The sequence below is a fragment of the Phyllosticta citriasiana genome, assembly GCF_038021145.1.
Source record: "Phyllosticta citriasiana strain CBS 120426 chromosome Unknown IWZ02scaffold_2, whole genome shotgun sequence".
In the NCBI taxonomy this organism is placed as follows: domain Eukaryota; kingdom Fungi; phylum Ascomycota; class Dothideomycetes; order Botryosphaeriales; family Phyllostictaceae; genus Phyllosticta; species Phyllosticta citriasiana.
Genome location: NW_027117279.1, coordinates 2,807,869 through 2,827,782, shown reverse-complemented (window position 1 = coordinate 2,827,782; position 19,914 = coordinate 2,807,869). Strand labels below are relative to the sequence as shown.

At 52.9% G+C, this 19,914-nt stretch overlaps 10 protein-coding genes across 10 annotated transcripts; 4 read left to right on the top strand and 6 right to left on the bottom strand.

The window, feature by feature from the left end:
• Positions 1–223: 223 nt before the first annotated feature.
• IWZ02DRAFT_443506 (NADP-dependent oxidoreductase domain-containing protein) lies at positions 224–1,583 on the top strand. The gene is made up of 2 exons (XM_066767030.1): positions 224–843; positions 893–1,583. The coding sequence occupies exons 1-2, from the start codon at positions 613–615 to the stop codon at positions 1,325–1,327; spliced, it is 666 nt and encodes a 221-aa protein (XP_066626665.1). The 5' UTR covers positions 224–612; the 3' UTR covers positions 1,328–1,583.
• A 177-nt stretch (positions 1,584–1,760) lies between these two features.
• On the top strand, positions 1,761–4,344 carry IWZ02DRAFT_371205 (finger protein; the record flags this gene model as incomplete). The annotated part of the gene is made up of 7 exons (XM_066764546.1): positions 1,761–1,924; positions 1,981–2,661; positions 2,718–3,045; positions 3,096–3,199; positions 3,245–3,653; positions 3,714–4,175; positions 4,249–4,344. The coding sequence occupies 7 exons, from the start codon at positions 1,761–1,763 to the stop codon at positions 4,342–4,344; spliced, it is 2,244 nt and encodes a 747-aa protein (XP_066626664.1).
• A 404-nt stretch (positions 4,345–4,748) lies between these two features.
• On the bottom strand, positions 4,749–4,940 carry IWZ02DRAFT_371547 (uncharacterized protein; the record flags this gene model as incomplete). Its single annotated transcript, XM_066764575.1, has 1 exon — positions 4,749–4,940. The coding sequence occupies one exon, from the start codon at positions 4,938–4,940 to the stop codon at positions 4,749–4,751; it is 192 nt and encodes a 63-aa protein (XP_066626663.1).
• A 744-nt stretch (positions 4,941–5,684) lies between these two features.
• IWZ02DRAFT_145399 (uncharacterized protein) lies at positions 5,685–6,887 on the top strand. The gene has a single exon (XM_066761829.1). It carries the CDS (start codon positions 5,744–5,746, stop codon positions 6,452–6,454), a length of 711 nt encoding a protein of 236 aa, XP_066626662.1. The 5' UTR covers positions 5,685–5,743; the 3' UTR covers positions 6,455–6,887.
• Positions 6,540–7,965, bottom strand: IWZ02DRAFT_370367 (kinase-like domain-containing protein; the record flags this gene model as incomplete). The annotated part of the gene is made up of 6 exons (XM_066764496.1): positions 6,540–6,778; positions 6,833–6,995; positions 7,056–7,220; positions 7,290–7,399; positions 7,451–7,782; positions 7,835–7,965. 6 exons carry the CDS (start codon positions 7,963–7,965, stop codon positions 6,540–6,542), a joined length of 1,140 nt encoding a protein of 379 aa, XP_066626661.1.
• Positions 7,966–9,185: 1,220 nt separating this feature from the next.
• IWZ02DRAFT_145387 (uncharacterized protein) lies at positions 9,186–9,728 on the bottom strand. The gene has a single exon (XM_066761828.1). The coding sequence runs from the start codon at positions 9,516–9,518 to the stop codon at positions 9,231–9,233; it is 288 nt and encodes a 95-aa protein (XP_066626660.1). The 5' UTR covers positions 9,519–9,728; the 3' UTR covers positions 9,186–9,230.
• A 99-nt stretch (positions 9,729–9,827) lies between these two features.
• On the bottom strand, positions 9,828–10,325 carry IWZ02DRAFT_145364 (uncharacterized protein). Its single transcript, XM_066761827.1, has one exon. The coding sequence runs from the start codon at positions 10,188–10,190 to the stop codon at positions 9,864–9,866; it is 327 nt and encodes a 108-aa protein (XP_066626659.1). The 5' UTR covers positions 10,191–10,325; the 3' UTR covers positions 9,828–9,863.
• IWZ02DRAFT_145363 (armadillo-type protein) lies at positions 10,326–14,702 on the bottom strand. Its single transcript, XM_066761826.1, has 4 exons — positions 14,557–14,702; positions 13,426–14,465; positions 13,184–13,378; positions 10,326–13,133 (listed from the first exon to the last, which is right to left on the bottom strand). Exons 2-4 carry the CDS (start codon positions 14,401–14,403, stop codon positions 10,461–10,463), a joined length of 3,846 nt encoding a protein of 1,281 aa, XP_066626658.1. The 5' UTR covers positions 14,404–14,465; positions 14,557–14,702; the 3' UTR covers positions 10,326–10,460.
• A 29-nt stretch (positions 14,703–14,731) lies between these two features.
• On the bottom strand, positions 14,732–17,474 carry IWZ02DRAFT_443486 (glycoside hydrolase superfamily). Its single transcript, XM_066767029.1, has 3 exons — positions 16,937–17,474; positions 15,625–16,875; positions 14,732–15,556 (listed from the first exon to the last, which is right to left on the bottom strand). The coding sequence occupies exons 1-3, from the start codon at positions 17,453–17,455 to the stop codon at positions 14,912–14,914; spliced, it is 2,415 nt and encodes an 804-aa protein (XP_066626657.1). The 5' UTR covers positions 17,456–17,474; the 3' UTR covers positions 14,732–14,911.
• Positions 17,475–17,664: 190 nt separating this feature from the next.
• Positions 17,665–19,866, top strand: IWZ02DRAFT_443484 (DnaJ domain protein). The gene has a single exon (XM_066767028.1). The coding sequence runs from the start codon at positions 17,842–17,844 to the stop codon at positions 19,582–19,584; it is 1,743 nt and encodes a 580-aa protein (XP_066626656.1). The 5' UTR covers positions 17,665–17,841; the 3' UTR covers positions 19,585–19,866.
• The last annotated feature ends 48 nt before the right edge of the window (positions 19,867–19,914 follow it).

Below are 19,914 nucleotides of genomic sequence, written 5' to 3'. Positions count from 1 at the left end.
GTCGGTGACTTCACACGCAATTGCGCATGAGCAAATGGGGCCCCACCAGCAGCTTGATTTAAGTAGATCGAGTACCCAGAGGCAGGTAGCTTCTTCTTTGCTCGCAATTCCCAGTCTTAAAACATTGAGAGCTTGAAATATCGCCCCGAAAGCCATTGTCTGTTTTTCAATTTCAAAATGTCGTCGCGGGGATCCTTGCCGCTCAATTCTGGATATTCGATTCCAGTCATTGGTCTTGGAACATGGGTATGAAGCCGAGAAGCTCACCGCGAGCCCTACCAATGATCGAGCAGTTGGCTGATGCATTTGACACAGCAATCCGCACCTACGCAGGTCGCGACTGCTGTAGAAAGCGCCATCAAATCGGGTTATCGTCACATTGATGCTGCAGCCATCTATGACAACGAAGATGAGGTTGGCCAGGGCATCAAGGCTTCCGGAATCGACCGAAAGGAGTTGTTTGTGACGAGCAAGCTCTGGAACACCCATCACAAACCAGAAGATGTCGAGGAGGCTCTGGAAGAAACGTTGAAAGACCTCCAGACCGACTATCTCGATCTCTACCTTGTGAGTCGACGACCACACCTACCAGAGCTAGGCTAAGTCTTCAAGATGCATTGGCCGGTTTCATTCAAGAAGCCAGAAAAGCCGAGGGAGCGATTCCCAATCAATCCGGAATCGGGCGCTACGTGGGTTGTTGAAGTCCCGGTGGAGGAGACTTGGAAGGCAATGGAGGCTCTTGTCGAGAAGGGCAAGGTCCGAAGCATTGGTGTCAGCAACTTCACGAGCGAAAGGATTGAAAAGCTCCTTGAGACCGCAAAGATCAAGCCGGCCGTTAACCAGGTGGGTATTCCAAAAATCCTTCGCTGTCTTGTTAGCTGAGAGGTGTCAGATTGAGCTGCATCCGTACTTCCAGCAGCCTGCTTTGCTCGACTGGCACAAGAAGAACGGCATTGTGGTGGAGGCGTACAGCCCGCTCGGCAACAACATCTACAACTTGCCTCGGGCTGTAGACGACCCCGAGGTACAGGCCATTGCGAACGACGTTGGAAAGAGCCCAGCGCAGGTGCTGATTCAATGGGCAATCCAACGAGGGACTGTAGTCTTGCCAAAGAGCGTAACGCCGGCGCGAATCCAGTCCAACTTTGAGGAATTTGTCCTTCCCGAAGATGCCATGAGAAGGATCAACGCGCTTGACAAGAACCACAGGTACAACTTCCCGCTGCGGTTGGGCGTCAACATTTTCGGCGAACACGATGACGAGACACTGAAGAAGGGCGTCGCGGACTGGGTTGCTGCGCAGAAGAAGAAATTAGTGGGTCAGTAGATTTGCTAGGACTACATTCAATCGTGAATGAATGAATTTTGTCTCCCGAAAGTCTTGATCATGCCGATGGTGATGAATGATGTGAGCGAGCAAGCGAGCGGGGGCAGCGGCCAGAGGGCTGAGGCGCGAGTGACTTTGAGCGACGCCTGGTGGCCAGACTTCAGTAGCGCCGACAGCGGACGCACGTTGACCGAGTGAGATGTTAGTCGTCGAGCTCGGCAGATGGAGATGCGGAGTCGAGTCGAGTGTTGGCCTTTGGTGGATGGCCGGATAAATGCAGCGCGACGGGCGCGGGGAAGAAGCGCCGGCCAGTGCGCCATCTGATGACAAAGCGCGGAAAAGCAATCATCCCAACGCTCCATCGACTTTTTCCGAAACCTTCACCACCGCCGCAGTTCCACCTCTGCATTTCAAAAAGTCGACGCCTACATCCATGGAACCGCAACACAATATTTCCGACATCGAACCCTCCTCTGCTGGCCAGATTGAAGCAAATCCAGACGGCCGCGCCAAGGCTGCAAACACCCCACCACCAGCCAAGCGCCGCAAAAGTTCTGTCAGAGTCAGGGTCACCAGGGCATGTGATCGGTGCAAGCTGTGCGTGTATTCCACCGGCCAAGGTCGCAGTGTTGGCTGTTGACTTCCAGTCGCAGGCGCAAGACTCGATGCTCAGGAACATGGCCGTGTAACAACTGCTCCCAATCAGGACTTGAATGTAAATACGACGCCACGTACAGGCGAGGGAAGCTGCCTCCCATTCATTACGAGGCAAGCGAATCCGCGCTTCTTGCGCACGCAAGCCCGGGCTCAAACGCCGGTGATGACGACGAAGCCTATCATTTCACCCCGCTCGATCATGACCCATCTCAGCAGCCCGAGAGCGAACGCGACAGGTCTTCGAGATCGAGACCGCCCGATGACTTTCAAGAGCAAAATGATCAGCAAGGCCATTATGTTGGGCCCTCCTCGGCAGCTTCCATCTTGCTTCGAATTCAACGAACTGTAGAGCGTCAGCGATCATCTGTCTCTTCCGATGCTTCCATTTTTACTTTCGGCGATCTTCCTTTGCCCGACCACGATCCTTCTCTTTTCATCCTTCCCGCCGAGTCTGAAGGACGAGCTTTGATGGCGAGATATTTCGATTTTGCCGCACCCACCCACCGGTTCTTGCATCGAAACACCATTGAAGACTGGTTTCAAGAGCTGTACGACACTCATGGGGAAATGAGGAAAAGGTCTGACAAGAGAAGCCGAACCGCTGTGCTTCTCATGGTCTTTGCGCAGGCAATGATATTCTCCAAGTCTGGGACGAGGGAGCAGAATGCACGATCGAGGTATTCAAATCTGCTCTCAATGTACTCGCAGAGTCGCTCGGCTGATCTTCACGTAGTGCTCGATTTTTTTCTGCGGCAGAACAACAACTCTCGGGAGAGAAAGGAAGCATTCGATTGACCAGCGTGCAAGCTCGACTTGCCCAGTGTCTCTACCTCCTAGCTCAATCCCGCATCAACCACTGCTGGAGTTTGTTCGGTACGACAGCTCATCTCGTGCTGGCTCTCGGAATGCATCGCAAGAGAAGGCCAGATCCGAACCTCTCTACAAACTTTATCGAAGTAGAGTGCAGAAAGAGAACATTCTGGAACGCCTACAATCTCGACACGTACCTCAGCGTGGCCTTGGGCCGTCCAAGGACCTTCCACGACGAAGATATTGATCAGGTAAGAATTATCATTATCCACTAGCGCAATTCTGACTTAGATATGCGCAGGAATTGCCGACATCTGTGAACGACTTTGACCTCCGTCGCCGAGGAATACGTCCAGTCCCAGCAAACTCCCTGTCCATAATGTCTGGATGTATTGCTCATATAGAGTAAGAACTCTTTTTCATGGGAGGGCTCCGACTGACCAGTGCCAGACTGTCAAGAATCATGGCAACCATTCTTCGCGATCTGTACAGCATCAAGCCGCTGAGCCGCGAAAGGCAGCACTTTCTCGCAGACAAAAACGACAAGGCGCTTGCAGACTGGCGCAAGAAAATCTCATACATTGTCGACGGTGGTTTTGATGACTCTTTTGTTTTGCCCATCTTCCTCAGGCAGCGAAATGTACTTAACCTTGCCTATTGGCACGCGCAGATTCTCATCCGCAGGCCATTTCTGCTGAGAAACTTTGCAAATCTGACAACCCAAAACTCCACGGAAGAGAGAGTTTCCGATAGGCAACATCCATCTGGACATATTCAACAATGCATCGATGCTGCCATGAATATTGTCAATCACGTTGACAAAATGAGCACGACGGGGCAAATGCAAAGCACATTCTGGGTAAGTGACAAGAGACCGCGATTCCATGTAGCTCGATGACACCTGACCGACGAACTTCAGTTTACACATTATTTTGCATTTTGTGCAGTCATGGTTCTCTACGTCTTCACCATTCAAGAGCAAAACTCTCATCCCCGCGTCTACGAGCGACTCTTCGACGCTGGTAAAAAGTGTCAGGGACAGATTTCCGAAATCTCGATCCCTGGGTCGTTGGCAGAAAGATACGGTGTGGTGCTTGAAGAGCTTCGTCTTGAAATATTGAGGTACAACAGCTACTTGGCAAGCCGGGAGCAGGTAATACCCTCAAGTGGAACGCTGGACCCCGCAGAAAATCAAGACGTTGCAGCTGGAGAAACTAGAACTAGTGCAGCGAACGGTCAATTCGTCGGCGGCAACAAAAACTCGAACCATAACGCAGATATCGGCGCTCTCGCTCAACTGCAGAACAACCAGTTTTCTCCACTAGAAGGCAGCACGAGTGACATTGCTGAATTCCCTGACTGGGGCCAATTTGATTCACTAGTAAGCTCCCAATGGACTTCCATTTTGCCAGCTTCGATGCTCAAAACTGACCTGCTCTGCTCGTCTGCTGTAGGTCACTGGAGGACTGGGTAGCCTCGACTTCTTCTCTACGCAAGACCTTGACGGTTGGAGTCTAGACTTGACGGCCTCAGCAGGAAACGCGCTCTGAATACCGCAGGACCGAGACTCGTTGCCAAAAGCTTCATGGCACAGACAAGACGAGGTTGGAATTGTAGAATCGACAACTCCACAGAAGCAAAATCAGCTGGAATCCAAAGTGCCAGCGACCAGGAAGATTGGGAGCACTCCAAGAAAGAATGACGTAGAAAGCAGTTCTAAGGCGGAGTATGCCACCGTGTTTGGCCACAAGTCTCCCAATAACAAACCACGGCATCAGTAAGTGATCGAGATGATCTTCCCTACCTTCAGCTCTCAAGCTTTCTTGACGGTGTGCTCAAAAATCCACAGACCGACGTCGTTCCTGCTCCCGGTATATCCAATTGCGGCATCCTCATCGCCGCCCACCCTGACGCTCTCAAGTCCGCAGCTCTCGCTATCAGTGAAGAAGCTTGGTCACACAATCGTGTACCCCTTGATCACTCTTTCGGAAGCTGGCTTTGCGTACTCGGCTTCAATGAGCCTTTCCATCGCCTCCTTGTCGGCATGTGGAATCGGGAACAGCCAGCAGTAGAGACGGATCATCACCAAAGTAATGTCGCGACCCTTGTTGCTGAGTTCCGCGCTGCTGATGACGAGCAAATGCATCGAGCGAGCGGGCAGCTCCCAAAATGGTTTTCGTTGCATCCTGGCAGATGGCTGGATCCTTCAGCGTGGGCCTCAGCGGGTTGGGCTTGAACACGGGCAAGCTGCCAACGCCGAAGATTACAATCTCGACGACGGACGCAGCTCATTCAGGCTTCAGGGTTTTCGAGCCAGCTTCGGCGTCTTTGATGTTACCGGTGATGATCAGGAGAGGGCTTGACAAGGTCTATTCGTCGACGCCACGTTCGACGAGCATTTTCTTGAGTTTTCCTCGCCTCAGAACACTGCAGCCTTCGTCAGTCGTTTGGCCTTGTGTGGAGAAGCTCCGATGGCAAACGGGCTGAGCATGCGTATCCGTCCTTCAAGGCCAGAGCGAGAGCAGCAGCCACACATCCTCCCATTGAGCCAAAGAAAGCAAAATGCGGGTGGGTATTTATGATGGCGGCGGAAACGCTGGCATCTGATGATTCTGAAAGTAAAGTCGGCAGCAGCGTGAGGAGGCGGACCACGACCAGATTTTATACACACCGCGCGGGACGCGTTCCACAGGACTCTTAGTGGCGCAGTCAACAGGGCTGGCACCTTGAAGATAGCCTGGATGGGGGCGCTGTAGGGTGACGGACGTTGCGCCGCAGCTCGCTAGGCGCCACCGCCTACCATTCTAGCCCCATCAGACAACACCACCCATGGCGACAATGGAACACAAGCCTTCCAATGACTAGAGATGCTCGCCTTGGCCCTTGTGCACTGATTGCATTCCTGCTGCCTGAAATTGACCCCGAACCTCCCCGACATATTTGCTTCGGATGGCGAAAGCTGACTGGTTGACATCTGAGCTTCTCCGACTCCTCCGAGCTTCTTCTCTGCGTCGGGAGTGTCACTGGATAAAAACCCGACGCTCAGCGGATCTTCTCCTGCGATGTCGATTCGCAAAATCCAAGCTATGCTCCTCCCCTGCCTGGATCTCGCTAACAGTACGTTTGCAGCCTCTGAAAGCAGCTGATGGGGAGTCCATTCGCTCTCGTCGAGAAGGAGGACATCGATCTTATGCCCAGAATGACGCTCTGCCGAAGAAACAGAAATCTAAGCCTGTCACTACAAGGGCGGCTGAGCTGCTAGCCTGGATTCCCATTAGAGAACCTGGCGTCAGCTTCACTGTTTCGGGCTCACCACGCGACCACTCCGCGCATGCGCCTATGTCGAAGAAATCCAAACACGGAGTAGCTACGTGCTGTTCACTGTCTGGAATACACATCCTCCAACTCCGCAGGCCGCGTCGATGGACTGTTGGTCAAGGACAAGTCTTGCCTGTCTATGCCGATGACCCACACGCATGTAAGTGGCTGGGCGAGGTCAGTGGAATTTGTGGTGGCGATGCAATATCACAGCCGAACCGCGAGCAGATAAAGTATCATGTCGTACACCAGGCGATAGCGACAGGCAAGTCACAGAACATTTACAGATTCGAGAATCACCGCTGTGCATTCGCCGACATGGTGGTCGCGAAAAAGGCCTGAGATGATGGTGGAGTCAGTCATTCACAGTGATGAATCAGGTCGGATGCCAAAAAAACAAATAATGTTGAAGACTCCGCAGAAGTTCCTAATCTCCTTCGTTGGGCTGCTTTTGATCTTCTTCGGCGGTCGGCTTAGAACTCAATGTGCTTTCTGCAGACAACCAGGGGTCATTGAGGAGTTCTTTTGCAGAAGGCCTATCATCAGAATCCCACTGGAGAATCCTGCGCATGAAGGCCAGAAACTGGTTCCTCTCCTCGCCTTCGAGAGCTTGCTCTTCTTCTTCAAGTGAAGTCTTGGGGATATCGATGTCCAACTTCCAATTTCCTGGGTTCGTTAGTTGGCTGCCACCATAACGCTACTTTCCGTTGCTTTTCTTACCCTCCTCATCAAAATATTTCCCGGCATTGACTCCAATTTGAGAAAACTTCTTCTTGGGCAGTCCAAGTAGGGCGATTGTCATCGCGAGATGCTCGTCATTAGACTCGAATCTCCCTGGGGTGGTGTCTTTGAAGAGCTGCTTGCCCTCGATTGCGTCCCAGACCTTTCAGTTGTCAGTATTGAAGTCACGGATGAGGCGAGAAAAGACAGGATCACTGAATACCGTCATCGCAAGGCCCCAGATATTAATTTTCGCGTCCCATCTGATACCGGTGATCATTTCTGGGGCACGATACAAGTCTGGCATGACGTGCGCTGCGTATGTCTCTCCTCCCATAACGGCGTCACCGAAGTCGCCTAGAACAGGCAGGTCGAGGTTTTTGACGTCCTAAGGTATGTCTCGTGAGTCGAAAAGAGCTTTTCCACCTCTGGAGAACAGCAATTTGAGCCATTTGACCAAAGGGCTGTCTACTTTGCGACCTGGAGGATGACTCCATTGATCCTTTTCAAACTTCTCAAACACAGAGTCATCTTTCACTTGGTAGAGAATGTTGCCTCCCTGAATGTCTATCATGGTGTCAGTAGAGATTCTATCGGTCGTTCCCCTTCATGTCTCACCCGTGTGTACTACGCCTGCTTCTGTGTGCAGAAAGTCAAGCGCTTCAAGCATCAAGCGCACGATTGGTTTCAACACTTCCGGTTTGACTTTGCCACCGGAGAATTCGCAAAGTTCTTTCAGTGTCATACCCAGTGGCTCAAAGACGAGGCACTGGTGGCGCTGTCCTCGGATGTCTTTTCTTTCAGCTTCGAACATATCACAAGGAAGTCTGATAGACTTTTTGCCAGGGTGATCCGATGCTACACTTTCCAAGTGCGCCAATACTTTGGGCTCTTGCTTAGCCTGTCGATGTCTCTGAACATACACTTTCAAAGTGACATATTTGTGGCCGCTTGGTAAATTGGTAAGGAGTCCTTTTGTCGCAACGCCAGAGTAGCACTCACATTAAATCGCGGCACAGCCAGACTGTCGACACACTTCCGAAAAACAATTTCCCGATCACTTGGTACCGCTCTTTGAACAGATCACCGACTCGGACAGGGTACCAGCTACTTCCCGAATACCACTGGAACATCTCTCTCCAAGATCCAAGATGATCCATATCTTTTGAAGCCCTTCTTGGGTGGCTTTCTGAGGGGAGAGGGTGACCGTTCAGCGGAAGCAGACTCCTCGGGATTGCTTGCCTGGTCACATTCACGGGACTTGGGATGACGAGTACGCAAGGTTAAAGCACTGGGCATTGCGCGCTTTTCGAACTACGACAAAGGTTTGCTTGACAAACAACTGACTTTGCCAACGTAGGTCGGTGGTTTAGGGGCTCGAGTGGTCGATTGATGGCAAGTGCGATTGGTGTTGATCATCTAACCCTGAGGTGAAGGAGCTGCGCGCTTATGACTGCATGGGTGTCACGTCTCCCATCACGTGGTGGAGTAAGGCTAGACTCAACTGGGATCCATGCGCCGCATCGCATATCGGCACGGTATGATGTGTTCCGATATCCTCATTGCAGTCGATCTTTGGAACTCTCGTGCTCAAAAATATCCTGTAGATTATTGTACCAGATGAAACTTTTGCCAAGGTGTGTTGTGATTTGCTGCAAAAAGTGGAGCAAGCGCTGATGCAAGTGAACACTTCCTTTGTAGACTCACATCCGAAGAACTCGCTTCGACCCTGAATTTAGAAGAGGCACAGCCCGGCGTCAGCGAGCGGCGGAAACGGAACTGCTGACGCGTCGAAGAAGAACCAGAACCAAGATTCAAGTCGTCTCGTGTGTCTTTTTTGTCAAAATTGATTCTACTGGGCTGTGGAGTTCAAGCCAAATGCCCGCATCGCGAGTCGTTGATGTCGTCGAAGACAACTTCGAGATTCAGTCCAGAACAGTTTCTACCGTACGGGATGATGGCGGAAGCGAAAAACCAGTCTTCATCATGTCTACTGTGCCTTCCAAGGCGCTAAACGTCACGGGGCAAACAACAGATTAGTGCAAATACAAGCGCTGGTATGATCGGAGCAAATCTCACTGGTGTTTATTCAAACAGGCTCCGGCATGAGCACATGCAAGAAGCCTACCCAGGCGACGAATTCAAGCGATAGGTTGTCGACTGCTGCAGTCCAGTATCTCGGTCCACTTCGAGAAAAGGGAGAAGCTGTCGTAATTGTCGTACGGGCGCGCTTTGGAGTTGAAGAGCAATTAAAAGACTGCGTTCTTGATGCGAGACAGACAGAGATCAGCTTCTACATAATTCAGTGATTCCAACTTTATCGACGCGGTCTTTTGCAATTTGTGTATCATTGTCTCTTTCTCGCACTTCAACGACGAGCAACAACAGCTATGCATCCTCAATCAGCGACGTCACAGTTGCCACCAAAGGCAAAGTGAAAAGGTCCGACTTGTCGCCAAACTGGACCACTGCCTTGAAGGCGGCGACAAAGCAGTTGAAGGAACAGGTAATCAAATGAACGAGGACAGAGCCAAAATTTGTAGACTGACAGCAAGAGTAGAATCCGGGAATCAAGAATATGACTGTCAAGTGAGTCGATAACTAAGTCTTCGAAATGAACCCCCCTCGTGACCGATTTCAGGGCAGGAGCCCACCAGTAGAGCACAGTCCCGACACATAAAAACATCAACTCTGTTACTCTGCATAACGTTTTGGGTGCCTACTTGGGATCCACACATATTGACGAGGATGGAAATGCGTTTTCTAATGCTGCTTTCATGGCAAAAGTCGAGCACCTGAAATCCAAGATGGACAAAAGGAAGAAGTAGATCTGAGCATTTCATGGGGGTAAATGTTCATGTTGTCTTCAAATAGACCGGGTATATATTGGATCGATTCATCCGCTTTTGAGTTCGAATTGGCCGTGCATCTATCATTTTGACGGCCGTAAATTTCAAGATTTCATTCTGACTTGCAACTTCAGATTTGAATCTCCCGGTCAAATGCAAACGTAACACAAGGTTGTCCCCCGTTATTCTCTCACAAGCACGACAAGCGGAAAATCTGCATACTCCTGTCCACAAAGACCACTAATTGGGCCGATTGACTGACTGACTGACTGACTGACTGTGCCGACTACCCATATACACAACCGTAGCGCCACTGCACTAATCAAAGCGACAAAAGGGGCACCACAAACCATCCGATCGCAGAAAGACGAAGGGGAAACAAACAAAAGGGGGGAAAAGACGAGGAGAAGCGCGGACAAAACACAACCAACCGCCGGGATATCACTTTCATCTTCCGCTCGCAGCAGCAACGGTAGAAGCAGTTTCCTTCGAACAAAAGTCCATCGCATCAACCCAAACCCCGAACACGAAGCGTGTGCCGCACGCGCGCGCGCAATCTACCAAGAAGAGAATCACATAGTTCGTTCTTCGCTGCTGTGGCGGCCCAGGAAAAAGGAGGCGCTTCCAATCAGCCGTTGTGCAACAGACAGGCGCCTTGAAAGAGAAAAATGAAAGAGTCGGATTGACAGATGAAAGAGAGGAAGTGAGAAAGGAGACTGTATCGCAGATTCTAGTCTGATGGGTTGACAAAGGGAGAGGGGTAAAAGAGACGAGGCGTTTCAGCCGAACATTTCAGCCATGCCGTCCAGCTGGGGACTGCCGCCCCTAACAATGTTTGGCTGGTGCTCCACCGCCATGTACTGTTCCTGCACGGCGGGCTTCTTGACCGGCGCGCGCTCGATCTTGCCCTGCTCGTGGATGCTGACGCCGCGCAAGCTGGAAAGCAAGTCAAGGACCAGGCCACGCTGAATGCGCTCCGACGTCGTTTGCCGCAATCTGCCGATGCAGCGATCGACCTTGTCAGGACGGTTAGAGAGACCCGGGAGCTCGAGGATGATGGCGGTTGTGGTGTCGGGGTCGAGGTTGATGATGGTAGATATGAGCGAGGCGAGGTCCTTTTGAGCGTCGACAAAGGCGGGCTCGTGGAGGGAAGTGATGGCTGCGCGGAGGAGGTCGCGGCAGACGTAATCGCGGACGGGGGATGGCTCCTTGAAGCGAGGCAGGACGCTGCGCAAGAAAAGGCGGCAGACCAGCGAGACGCAACGCGTGTCGCGGACGCGGATGACGGTTTTGCAGAACATGAGCATAGGCTCAAGAATCTCCGGTGTGCCGATAATGAAAGTCAACATGCGCTGTTCCTTGGGCTGTGATCTCGACCGGTCATGGGCATCTGGTCCAGAGGTGTCAGTGGAAAGCCATCCAGAAGTCGCACTGGCGGTGACTCCGCGCATACCCATTCGATGATCTTCAAGTAAAAGAGACATGAGCAACACGGCAGCATGTGTTAGCTGGCGCAAGATGCTCTCGTTCTTCATCTCATCGCCGAGGTTGTCCGCAGCGGCCGCTTCTTCAATCTGCCTGTTCAAAACCTCCCACTCGTTGCCAATTTTGGAGTTGAGAGCCATGAAGAGGCTCGAGATCATCGGTGGGAGGAACTGCGGGCGCAGCTCAGTTGGACAGCCGTCAATCAGTTGAGTCGAAACATTGAGCAGGACAGAAACATGGTGCGCAGAAAGAGCTTCGGCGTTTTCGTAGAGAGCGCGGCTGAGGGCACCTGGAAGGTCAGGTATGGCGTAGAAGTGTACCCGGAATTTGGCCAATCCGTAGAGGATGTAGTAGCAAACTTCGCGGATCTGCCTAACAGTCCCACGCACAGTCGAGGCGAAGCCTTCGTAAGAAGACTTGCTTCCACTGACTCGAGCAAAGAAATCATCCTTGCTTTCAGTCGATATGCCCGCTTGCCAAAAGCGATCTGTCAGCACTCGTTTCATCACGAGCTGCATCTCGTGAGGCAGATGCGACCAATTTTGAATGTTCATAAATGCCTGAGCGTGGCTGATAAACTGCAGCAGAGAAGGGAGGATGGTGGGCAGAACATCAGCCCAAAGCTGGCATGAAACAGCGTGTGTTTGAGTATTTTCTACCATTTTTTCCGTTGATGCATTCAGAAGAGTTTTGGTAAGACGGAGGGGGAACCGTTGGAATTGAGCCAATATTTCAGCCTGTCTGGCCTGACCTTCGGCGTCGAGTTGTTGAGAGGCCCATTCCGTGACCTGATGGAAGCCTTTGGCAGCGAGGAAGTCCGCTATGTTGCCTAGGCCAAGCATGTCGCAAAAGGACTGGAATGAGGAAAGAGACTCTGCCATTTGGGGATTTCCCCAGCCTGCCTTGACCTGGTTCATCATTTGTTGCAAACGCGCGTCCTGGAAACTTCTATCCCTTGACGTCGACCGGTGGTTGATGATGAAGAGAAACGCGGTGTAGCCCAGCTTGAATCGCTCGTCGTTGGGCCTCTTGGCCACATTCTTGTTGATTTCCTGTTCTAGTCCTTTGTAGATTGTTAAAAAATCGTCTGAAAACGTCATGGCAAGCCTTTGCATCTCTCCAGTGCAGGCCTGATCAAGACCCTTGGCTGCCTCTGAGTACTGGGGCGCTGATGCATCATCGTGGATAGGAATATTAAGAATGTAAGAGAGCACCTGGACAGCAAAGTTGGGCTTGGTCTGCAAGGCCCGAGTTGCAAAAGTAACCATGAGCTGGATGATCTTCCGGTTGATCTCCGGGTCTTCGAATCGGAGCTGAAGGATTTCCTGGCACCATGCTTCAAAAGCGTCCCGCATCGCTTCGGCTCTTTCCTCCTCTGTGCGCAACACGGGATCGTAATGGTGGTCCAGACCCCTCAAGTAGCCCTTCAAAGCGGCATCGATGACTGTGATTTGCGAATCCACGCGGAGGACTGAAGGCGCATTCTTGGAGAAGGTCTGCGGCGTGAAAGGCGGCAAGCCGTTGTACAAGTTTTGGAACACGTTGGTTGCCTGGATTAGAATGTGCTGCATCGCGTCCTGGGGCATCTTGCGGACAATGATTTCGACAATGTCCACGCAGTAGCGGCGGTAGTTACCAAGAAAAGCATGCCTCTCTGGAACAGTGTCAATGTCCTCATGAAGCAACACAAAGGTCGGGTCATCGGAGTCCTCTGGGAACGCCTCGTATCGGACAAGGCGTTCACGTGCTATCTCCAGAAGACCGGGGATCAGCTGGAGCATTACAGGTGAGTCTCGTACAGATCGGACGCGCAGTAACCTCGTCCACGCATGCAAGACTGGGATAGATACTGTGAGACTTGGATGGCGGAAAACCTCGAGGAGAAAGGAAAGGAAACCAGGAAGGTCGCAGTCAGGCGGGATAGCGTGCGGCTTTGATTCAATGTAGCCGACGAGATGCGACAGCAGCTGCAGAAAACTTAGAGATCTAAGAGATTACCGCGAGATGAAAGACTTACCTCGGAAAGCTTCTTGAGAAGGGTGTGCTTTGGCAGATCAAAGATGTCCTTCTCCAGCTCCTTCGCAGTCCACTTGTAAATTCCGTTCAACTGGTTGACAGTGCCAGAGGCGAGCATTGGGCACAAAATCTCGACGATGTCTTGGTCTTGAAAGCCCGAGCGAGTATAGACAGTGCAAAGCACTTCGACGGCAGTCTTCACATGTTAGCTTTGGTCACAAATTCGGGCGTTGGCAAGCTCACGGTTTCGAGTCTTATTAGTTGCTCTTCAAGTTCTCCTCGAATGCCGTCGATGCTCTTTTTCTGGGATGCTGCGCGCTCGGACAATAATCTGTTCATGTCCTCATTATCCCTGGACTCGAGGGCCTGGAGGAAATTCATGGCCACGGCAAGTGCGTTTCCAATGTGGTATATGCTCCCTGTTTTGTAGATCGCTTTGGAAATCAGCCACGGCATAGTCGCACGCAACGTATTGAGGGCCCTGACGGCGATGTCGCAGATGTTCTCGTCTAGAACCCGATGGCCGTTTAAACACTCGTCAACGGAATTGCAGATGCGCTGTACCCAACCGTCCTCGCCGCATCTGACGTTGAAATCGGTGTCGCGACCAGGCAGCTGCTCCTCAAGGGTGCTGGCGGGAGTGAAGATATTGACACAAGCCTTGCCCAAGTCGCCACCGCGTATGCTGGCGACGGGATCGTCCTTGTTGAATATTTCTTCGGCAAGCGTCTCCAGTATGTACAGCACAAGACTCTGATGCTCGCAACTCCGCGCCCAGAGTTCGCACAGCTGCGCATCCATGTCCATCCACTCGCAGCCCCACGAGCGCTTGGCGATCTCGCACCACAACTGACCAATCTTGTTGCGCACATATTGAGGAACTTGTTGAGATGCTTCCGCGGCCAGCTCTATCACACCCTTGCGCATCCCGTTGGCCTTTGACTCTTCAAGCTCTTCCCAGTGATACTTGATGGTATTCTCTAACAGCCGAAGGCCAAAGAATCGGACTTCGACCGGCGATGACGGGTCCGAAGCGAGGCGGTAGCCGTACTGCGGAGCTTCCGGGACATGCATGACATAGTCGAGATATGCTTGGGCTTCATGTCGGGCCGCGTTGGTCGAGCCCCGCTGGTAGGTGACGTCGAGGGCTTCAAGAACCCGGGAGAAGGCTTCGTCGTTAAAAGCGCCGCTGCCGTTTGGCGCCGCGCTGAAAGGATCCATGGTCGAGCAAGGACAAAAACGTGAGGGTGGCGAGAGAGGAAGCAAACGCGGCGATAGTCAAGCTGGCGTCGGTCAAATGTCAGCAGGGCATCCAAAGCTCGCAAGATTCAATCGACGGTGGAAAGTCAAGCTTTGGGAGCGGAGTATGTGTACCTGGGACTAGAGAGAGAGTATCCGTCAGGTAGAAGCACGAAGCGGGCGGCGTCAAGTCAAGGCTGGTGGGAGGCGGAGAGCGATTGTTGGCAAAGGAGTTGCGAGCCGAGTCGTCATAGCAGCAGGCAAAACTCAAACGAGGGCGAGGGCGAACATGTTGGGGAGAGGCCGAATGTGTGGTGTTGCGGCTGATGAGAAGACGATGAAGAGCACCGGCGACCCAAGGAAGCGAGTCGAGGCTTGGTCCGTGCTCCGTGCTCTCTACGCGCAGTCACCTGCTCAGCTCACCTTTATCATTTATGTTTCCATGGATGCAGTTCCGTTCTACCTGACTCCCTCCGCATGCTACCTTGGCCTACATGACAATGCAATTCCGCCCTGCCGTTTGCTGACATTGCTCCAAATACCCTTCGTCCTCGCCGTTGCCCTGCGCCTTGCCCTGCGGCCGCTTGACTCCCTGGACCTTGATCTTTTGCTCCCCATCCGCATGCCACCACTTGAGCGTCTGGATCAAGCCGCCCTCCTCTTCGTCCACGCTGATGGTCCATTTGCCTCCACTGGCCTCGATTTGCGTGCTTCCCGGCGGGAAGTGCCAGTCGGGAAGGAAAATGACTGTCGGTAGGTCCGCAGGGGTTGAGTTGGGTGCTTTCAGTGAAAGAGAAAAGGTGCAATTGCGAAGATCAAAAACGTAATCCTGAAGAATTCCGTAAACAACCACGGGAGCAGGGCGGAGGTAAGCTTCCGCAGCTCGATACCCGACCTTGTCTGATGCCCCGGTGCCAGCTCCAGACCCGCTTGTTGTCATACTTTCGGTTGACAATGTTTGTTTGATGTTTGACGGCGAGACTCGTGCTGTGTCCATAGACTGACTCCGAGAGTAGGCCGGCGACTCAGGATCTGCCGTTTGCGGCGGAGAGGCTGACATTGGCAACTCGGGGTCGTTCAAACAGAAGATGGAGAGATCTTCCCCGTTCCAATGGTCTCCCCACTTGTGCGTGTTCTGTAATCAATTAGTCTGGGTCCTCCCAAAGTTTGTTATGGCGTGCAAAAGTAATTCCATGCACTTACTCTTGCACAATACACCCACAGACTGAAGCCGGCGGCGTGACTTGCTTCCAGGGCAAAATGGTTGGCATCCATGGCAGCAATCTGGCTCGAGTAGTCTCCAGTCTTGTAGGCATAGCGGTCGTCCATGTCGTAGGGGATTCCGAATTCTGTAAAGACACAAGGATGCTCCCCTAAGTAGGAGGTGCCCTCTGCTTGGATGGCCGCCAGCTGGTCGCGGAAGCAATTCCTGATGGCTGTTTCTCCAATTTTGATGGCAAAAGCTGGGGTGAGGTACTTGCCGCGAAGGACTCCAAAAACATCGACGTTCCATATTCGGTTCCACTTTTTGGTAATGAGGGTGATGCCGTCGTAGTAGTGGGGTGAAAAAACCATGTTTGGGTCGTCATCTTCCGTATTCTTCAAACTCGGCGGGACTTCAAGGACAGGAGGCTGGCAGAATAGGATTGCTTCGGGGAAAATTCCACGAATCGCTTCCCGGTGTCTTCTGTAGTACCGCATGAACCACTTGTTGGTAAAATATTCGTAGTTGATCGACTTCCCGTTGGAGGGATCCTCGGAGAAGTAATCTTTTTTGAGCAGTGTGTCCGACGATGGATCCCAAACGCCATGCTGAGCCCACAAGCATTCGCCTAATTTCCAGCCCGGATCTCTCTTGAAGCCGTAATGCGTTTCATCGTAATCGGGCTGCAGCCAAACTGACTGCCCTTCTGGATCTACCAAAGCTGATCCAGACTTGTACGGGCCAAGGCCTCCAAAATCCCACGTGTCGACTTCACATGCTCGGCCCGATGCTGTGAGTATGGCCTGCCATGCTGTCGGCGTTGTTCCTTTGCGCAGCTTTTGCTCGTCGGGGATGACTGAGATGTCCTGGTAGCCCACCAACCCACGGTTGGGCTCGTTCAAACTTTCCCATCCAATGACGACGTCGTTCTCCAAGTCCTCGGCCTCGTGGATGCGCTGGGCCAAGTGCTTGCAGGCGTCGATGAAGTGTTTTTGCAAGTAATCCTCAATGTTCATGCCGTTGATGATGGCTTTGGGTGCAAACTCTCGACCAGCAAAGAAGAGCGTAAAGATCAATTGACATGCCATTCTCGTGTAGTTCGTAGACCATATCATCTTGGGAAATTCTTCAGGTTTTGGGTAGGTGTTTTGGACCAGGCTTGCCTCGGTAATGTCGAAAGCTCGCGGGTTCAGTCCACAGGCGTATACGGTCCACAATGGAGCGCCCGAGCCACCAGTAAATCGAGACCACTGCGGTAAATATTAGAAGGCTTTGAGTCCTTGACGCAATTGGCAGCGGTAGTATACGCACGACGTCCTGATGTGGATCCATCCAAATGTAAAAGCCATAGTCTTTTGCGATTCGAAGCACAGCTATGGTGTGCTGGATAAACTCCTCGTCGTACTTGCCAGGCCCTGCGTGTTCAATGGCCTCCCATGTGAAAATGTAGCGAATTGCATTGTACCCGAGCCGCTTCAGCCGTCGAAAGTGCTCGTGGGCGGATTCGAGAGAAAAGGGTCGACCGACAAAGGAGACATGGTCGGCGTCGAAGAAAGTGTCGGGGATGTGAGATGGCAGGTCTGGATTTGCGGGGAATTTGGCGTCGCCGGCGACGTTGATGCCGTGGAGAGTGACCTCGCGGTGGTGTGGGTCCCGGAAGTGGCGGCCTTCGACGCGCAGCCGCAGCGGGGACATGGCGGAGTCAAGGCGATAGAGATAATAGGATGGCGATGGGAGGGAGGTACGAGATGGAGAATGAAGGCGAACAGGCTGCGAGGAGAGGGAAAAGGCGCCCGAGGTACGAAAGCGGAGACGTACATGTAGGTACATGTAGGCAGGGCAGGCAGGCGGTCACGGTCGTCATCAGATGTGCAGAGCGCGGGGGACCGGGAGGAGACAGGGATCGTCGGGTTGGCTGCGAGGGACGGGGCCGGGGGCCTCCAGGCTGTGGCGTTGAGGCTGAAGGGGCTGAGGCTGAGTTCCATCGGTTCCACCACCAGCACCAGATCAAGTCCAGCTTAACTCGACGAACAGACGCCAGGGAAATTCCACAGATACACTCCAGATAATCAGATCTCAAATGATCCACCCGCAAGGCTTAATGTAGTTCCATTGCAACGCGTCTCGCTCTCTCTCTCTCTCTCTCTCTCGCGGCGCGATCGATAAGCGTAGCCGCGGGCCCGTGCACCCAACATTGTCTTTGGCCAGCTTTCATCATGCTCAAGCTCATTCATTCTATTTCCATTCCTCTTCCACGCACTTCCGACTCAACCGCTCACTGCTCTATTAAACCTGCCCTTGCCCAGTCCCTTCATACTCTACTGTCACGCTCGTTTTTCGTTACTCCGCGCCCCTCGACCATGCGCCTCCAACTGTGTGCACTGGCCCTCGGGGCTATCCCGTTCGCCCTGGCCCTCTCCCCTTCCAACATCCCACCAGACACGCCTGTCTCCGAGCTCATATCTACTGCCAACGCGAACCTGGCTGCCGGCAATGCACACGATGCCCTCGCCTTCTTCGACGCCGCCGTCTCTCGGAACCCTCAAGACTACTTGACCATCTTCAAGCGCGGCGCCACCTACCTCTCCCTCGGGAAGAACAACCAGGCCCGGCAAGACTTTGACCGCGTCCTCGCCATCAAGCCCGACTTTGAAGGTGCCCTTCTCCAAAGAGCAAAGCTTAAGGGTTGGCATGGCGAATGGGCCGCCGCAAAGGCGGACTACACCAAGGCTGGAAAGCCAGCAGGCCACGAGGTTTCCGAACTTGAAGAAGCTGAGGGCGCCGCCGCTCTCGCCGCCGACGCCGAAGCCCGAGGAGATTGGGAGAGCTGTGTTACAAACGCTGGAATCGCCATCATGGTCGCCGCGGGGAATGTTGACCTCCGGAGGCGGCGAGCGCGATGTCGGTTTGAAAAGAGTGAAGTCGCTGAGGGTGTCAACGACTTGCAGCGCGTTCTGCAGATTCATTCTGGATCCATTGAGCCGCACCTCCAAAGCTCCGCCATGACGTTTTACTCGCTTGGCGAAACCGACAAGGGCTTGTCGCAGATTCGCAAGTGTTTGCAGTCCGATCCCGACTCCAAAGCTTGTATGAAGCTCATGAAGCGGGAAAAGGCCATTGACAAGAGGCTGAAGAAGGCCAAGGGCCACATGGACAAGAGACAATTTGCGAGCGCTGTGAAGCTTCTCGTCAAGTCTGCTGATGATGCGGGTCTGATTGACGATGTCAAGCACGACACCGAGGACTTCAAGAAGCAAGGATACATTCACGCCAAATCGCCCGAGGGACTGCATGTTGATCTGGTGGAAATGGCCTGTGAAGCCTATGTCGAGATGAATAACAAGAAGCGTGCGGGGCCAGCGTGTACGGAAGCCGTCAAGCTGAATCCCAACAACCTTCACGGTCTCATCCTAGACGCGGAGCGCAAGATTGATGCAGATGAATTCGAGCCTGCCATCCACACCCTCAACGACGCGTTGGAAAAGGCAAAGGAACAGGGCAACCAATCCTTACAACGCAAGATTCAAGAGGTCTTGCAAAAGGCGCAAAATCTGCTCAAGAGGGCCAAGTCAAAGGACTACTACAAGGTCCTAGGGGTCAGCAGAGACGCCGACGAAAGGGAAATCAAAAAGGCATATCGCAAGCTCTCCAAGAAATATCATCCTGACAAGGCGTCGTCCGAGGGCATCACCCCTGAGGAGGCGCAAAAGAAGATGGCGAGCATCAATGAAGCATACGAGGTACTCAGCGACCCTGAGCTGAAGGCGCGCTTCGACCGCGGCGACGACCCCAACGACCACGAGCAGGCTAGCAACCCGTTCCATGGTTCGCCTTTCGGACAGGGTCCCGGAGGCCAGCAATTCTTCATGCGGCAAGGGTCTGGAGGCACGTTCAAATTCCAAGCTGGCGGCGGATTCCCCGGTGGTGGGTTCCAGTTTCCTGGAGGGTTTGGGTTCTAGGCGCAGTTTGCCACTCTCTTTGCTGGCATGCGGAGAGGTTTTGAGAGTTTCTGGAGTCGGACTGGTGGATTGCTTTTGGCGCTGGTTTACAAGGAGCTTCAGATTAAGTAGATGTAGCAACGCGATCAGGGTCTTTGTTGTCGAATGTGGTACACCAACCGAAGTGATGGATTTGACGGGACATTCAACGCTCCAGGTGGATCGTAGACCAGTGGCGAGCAGTGTGTCTCATGCCACAGGAGTTTCATGGTGGCAGCGTTCCTCGGGCGATGTGGGTGGGACCGGCGCCCTCGCGTGCATGTGGGTGGGCGATGATCCATGTCCGTGTCC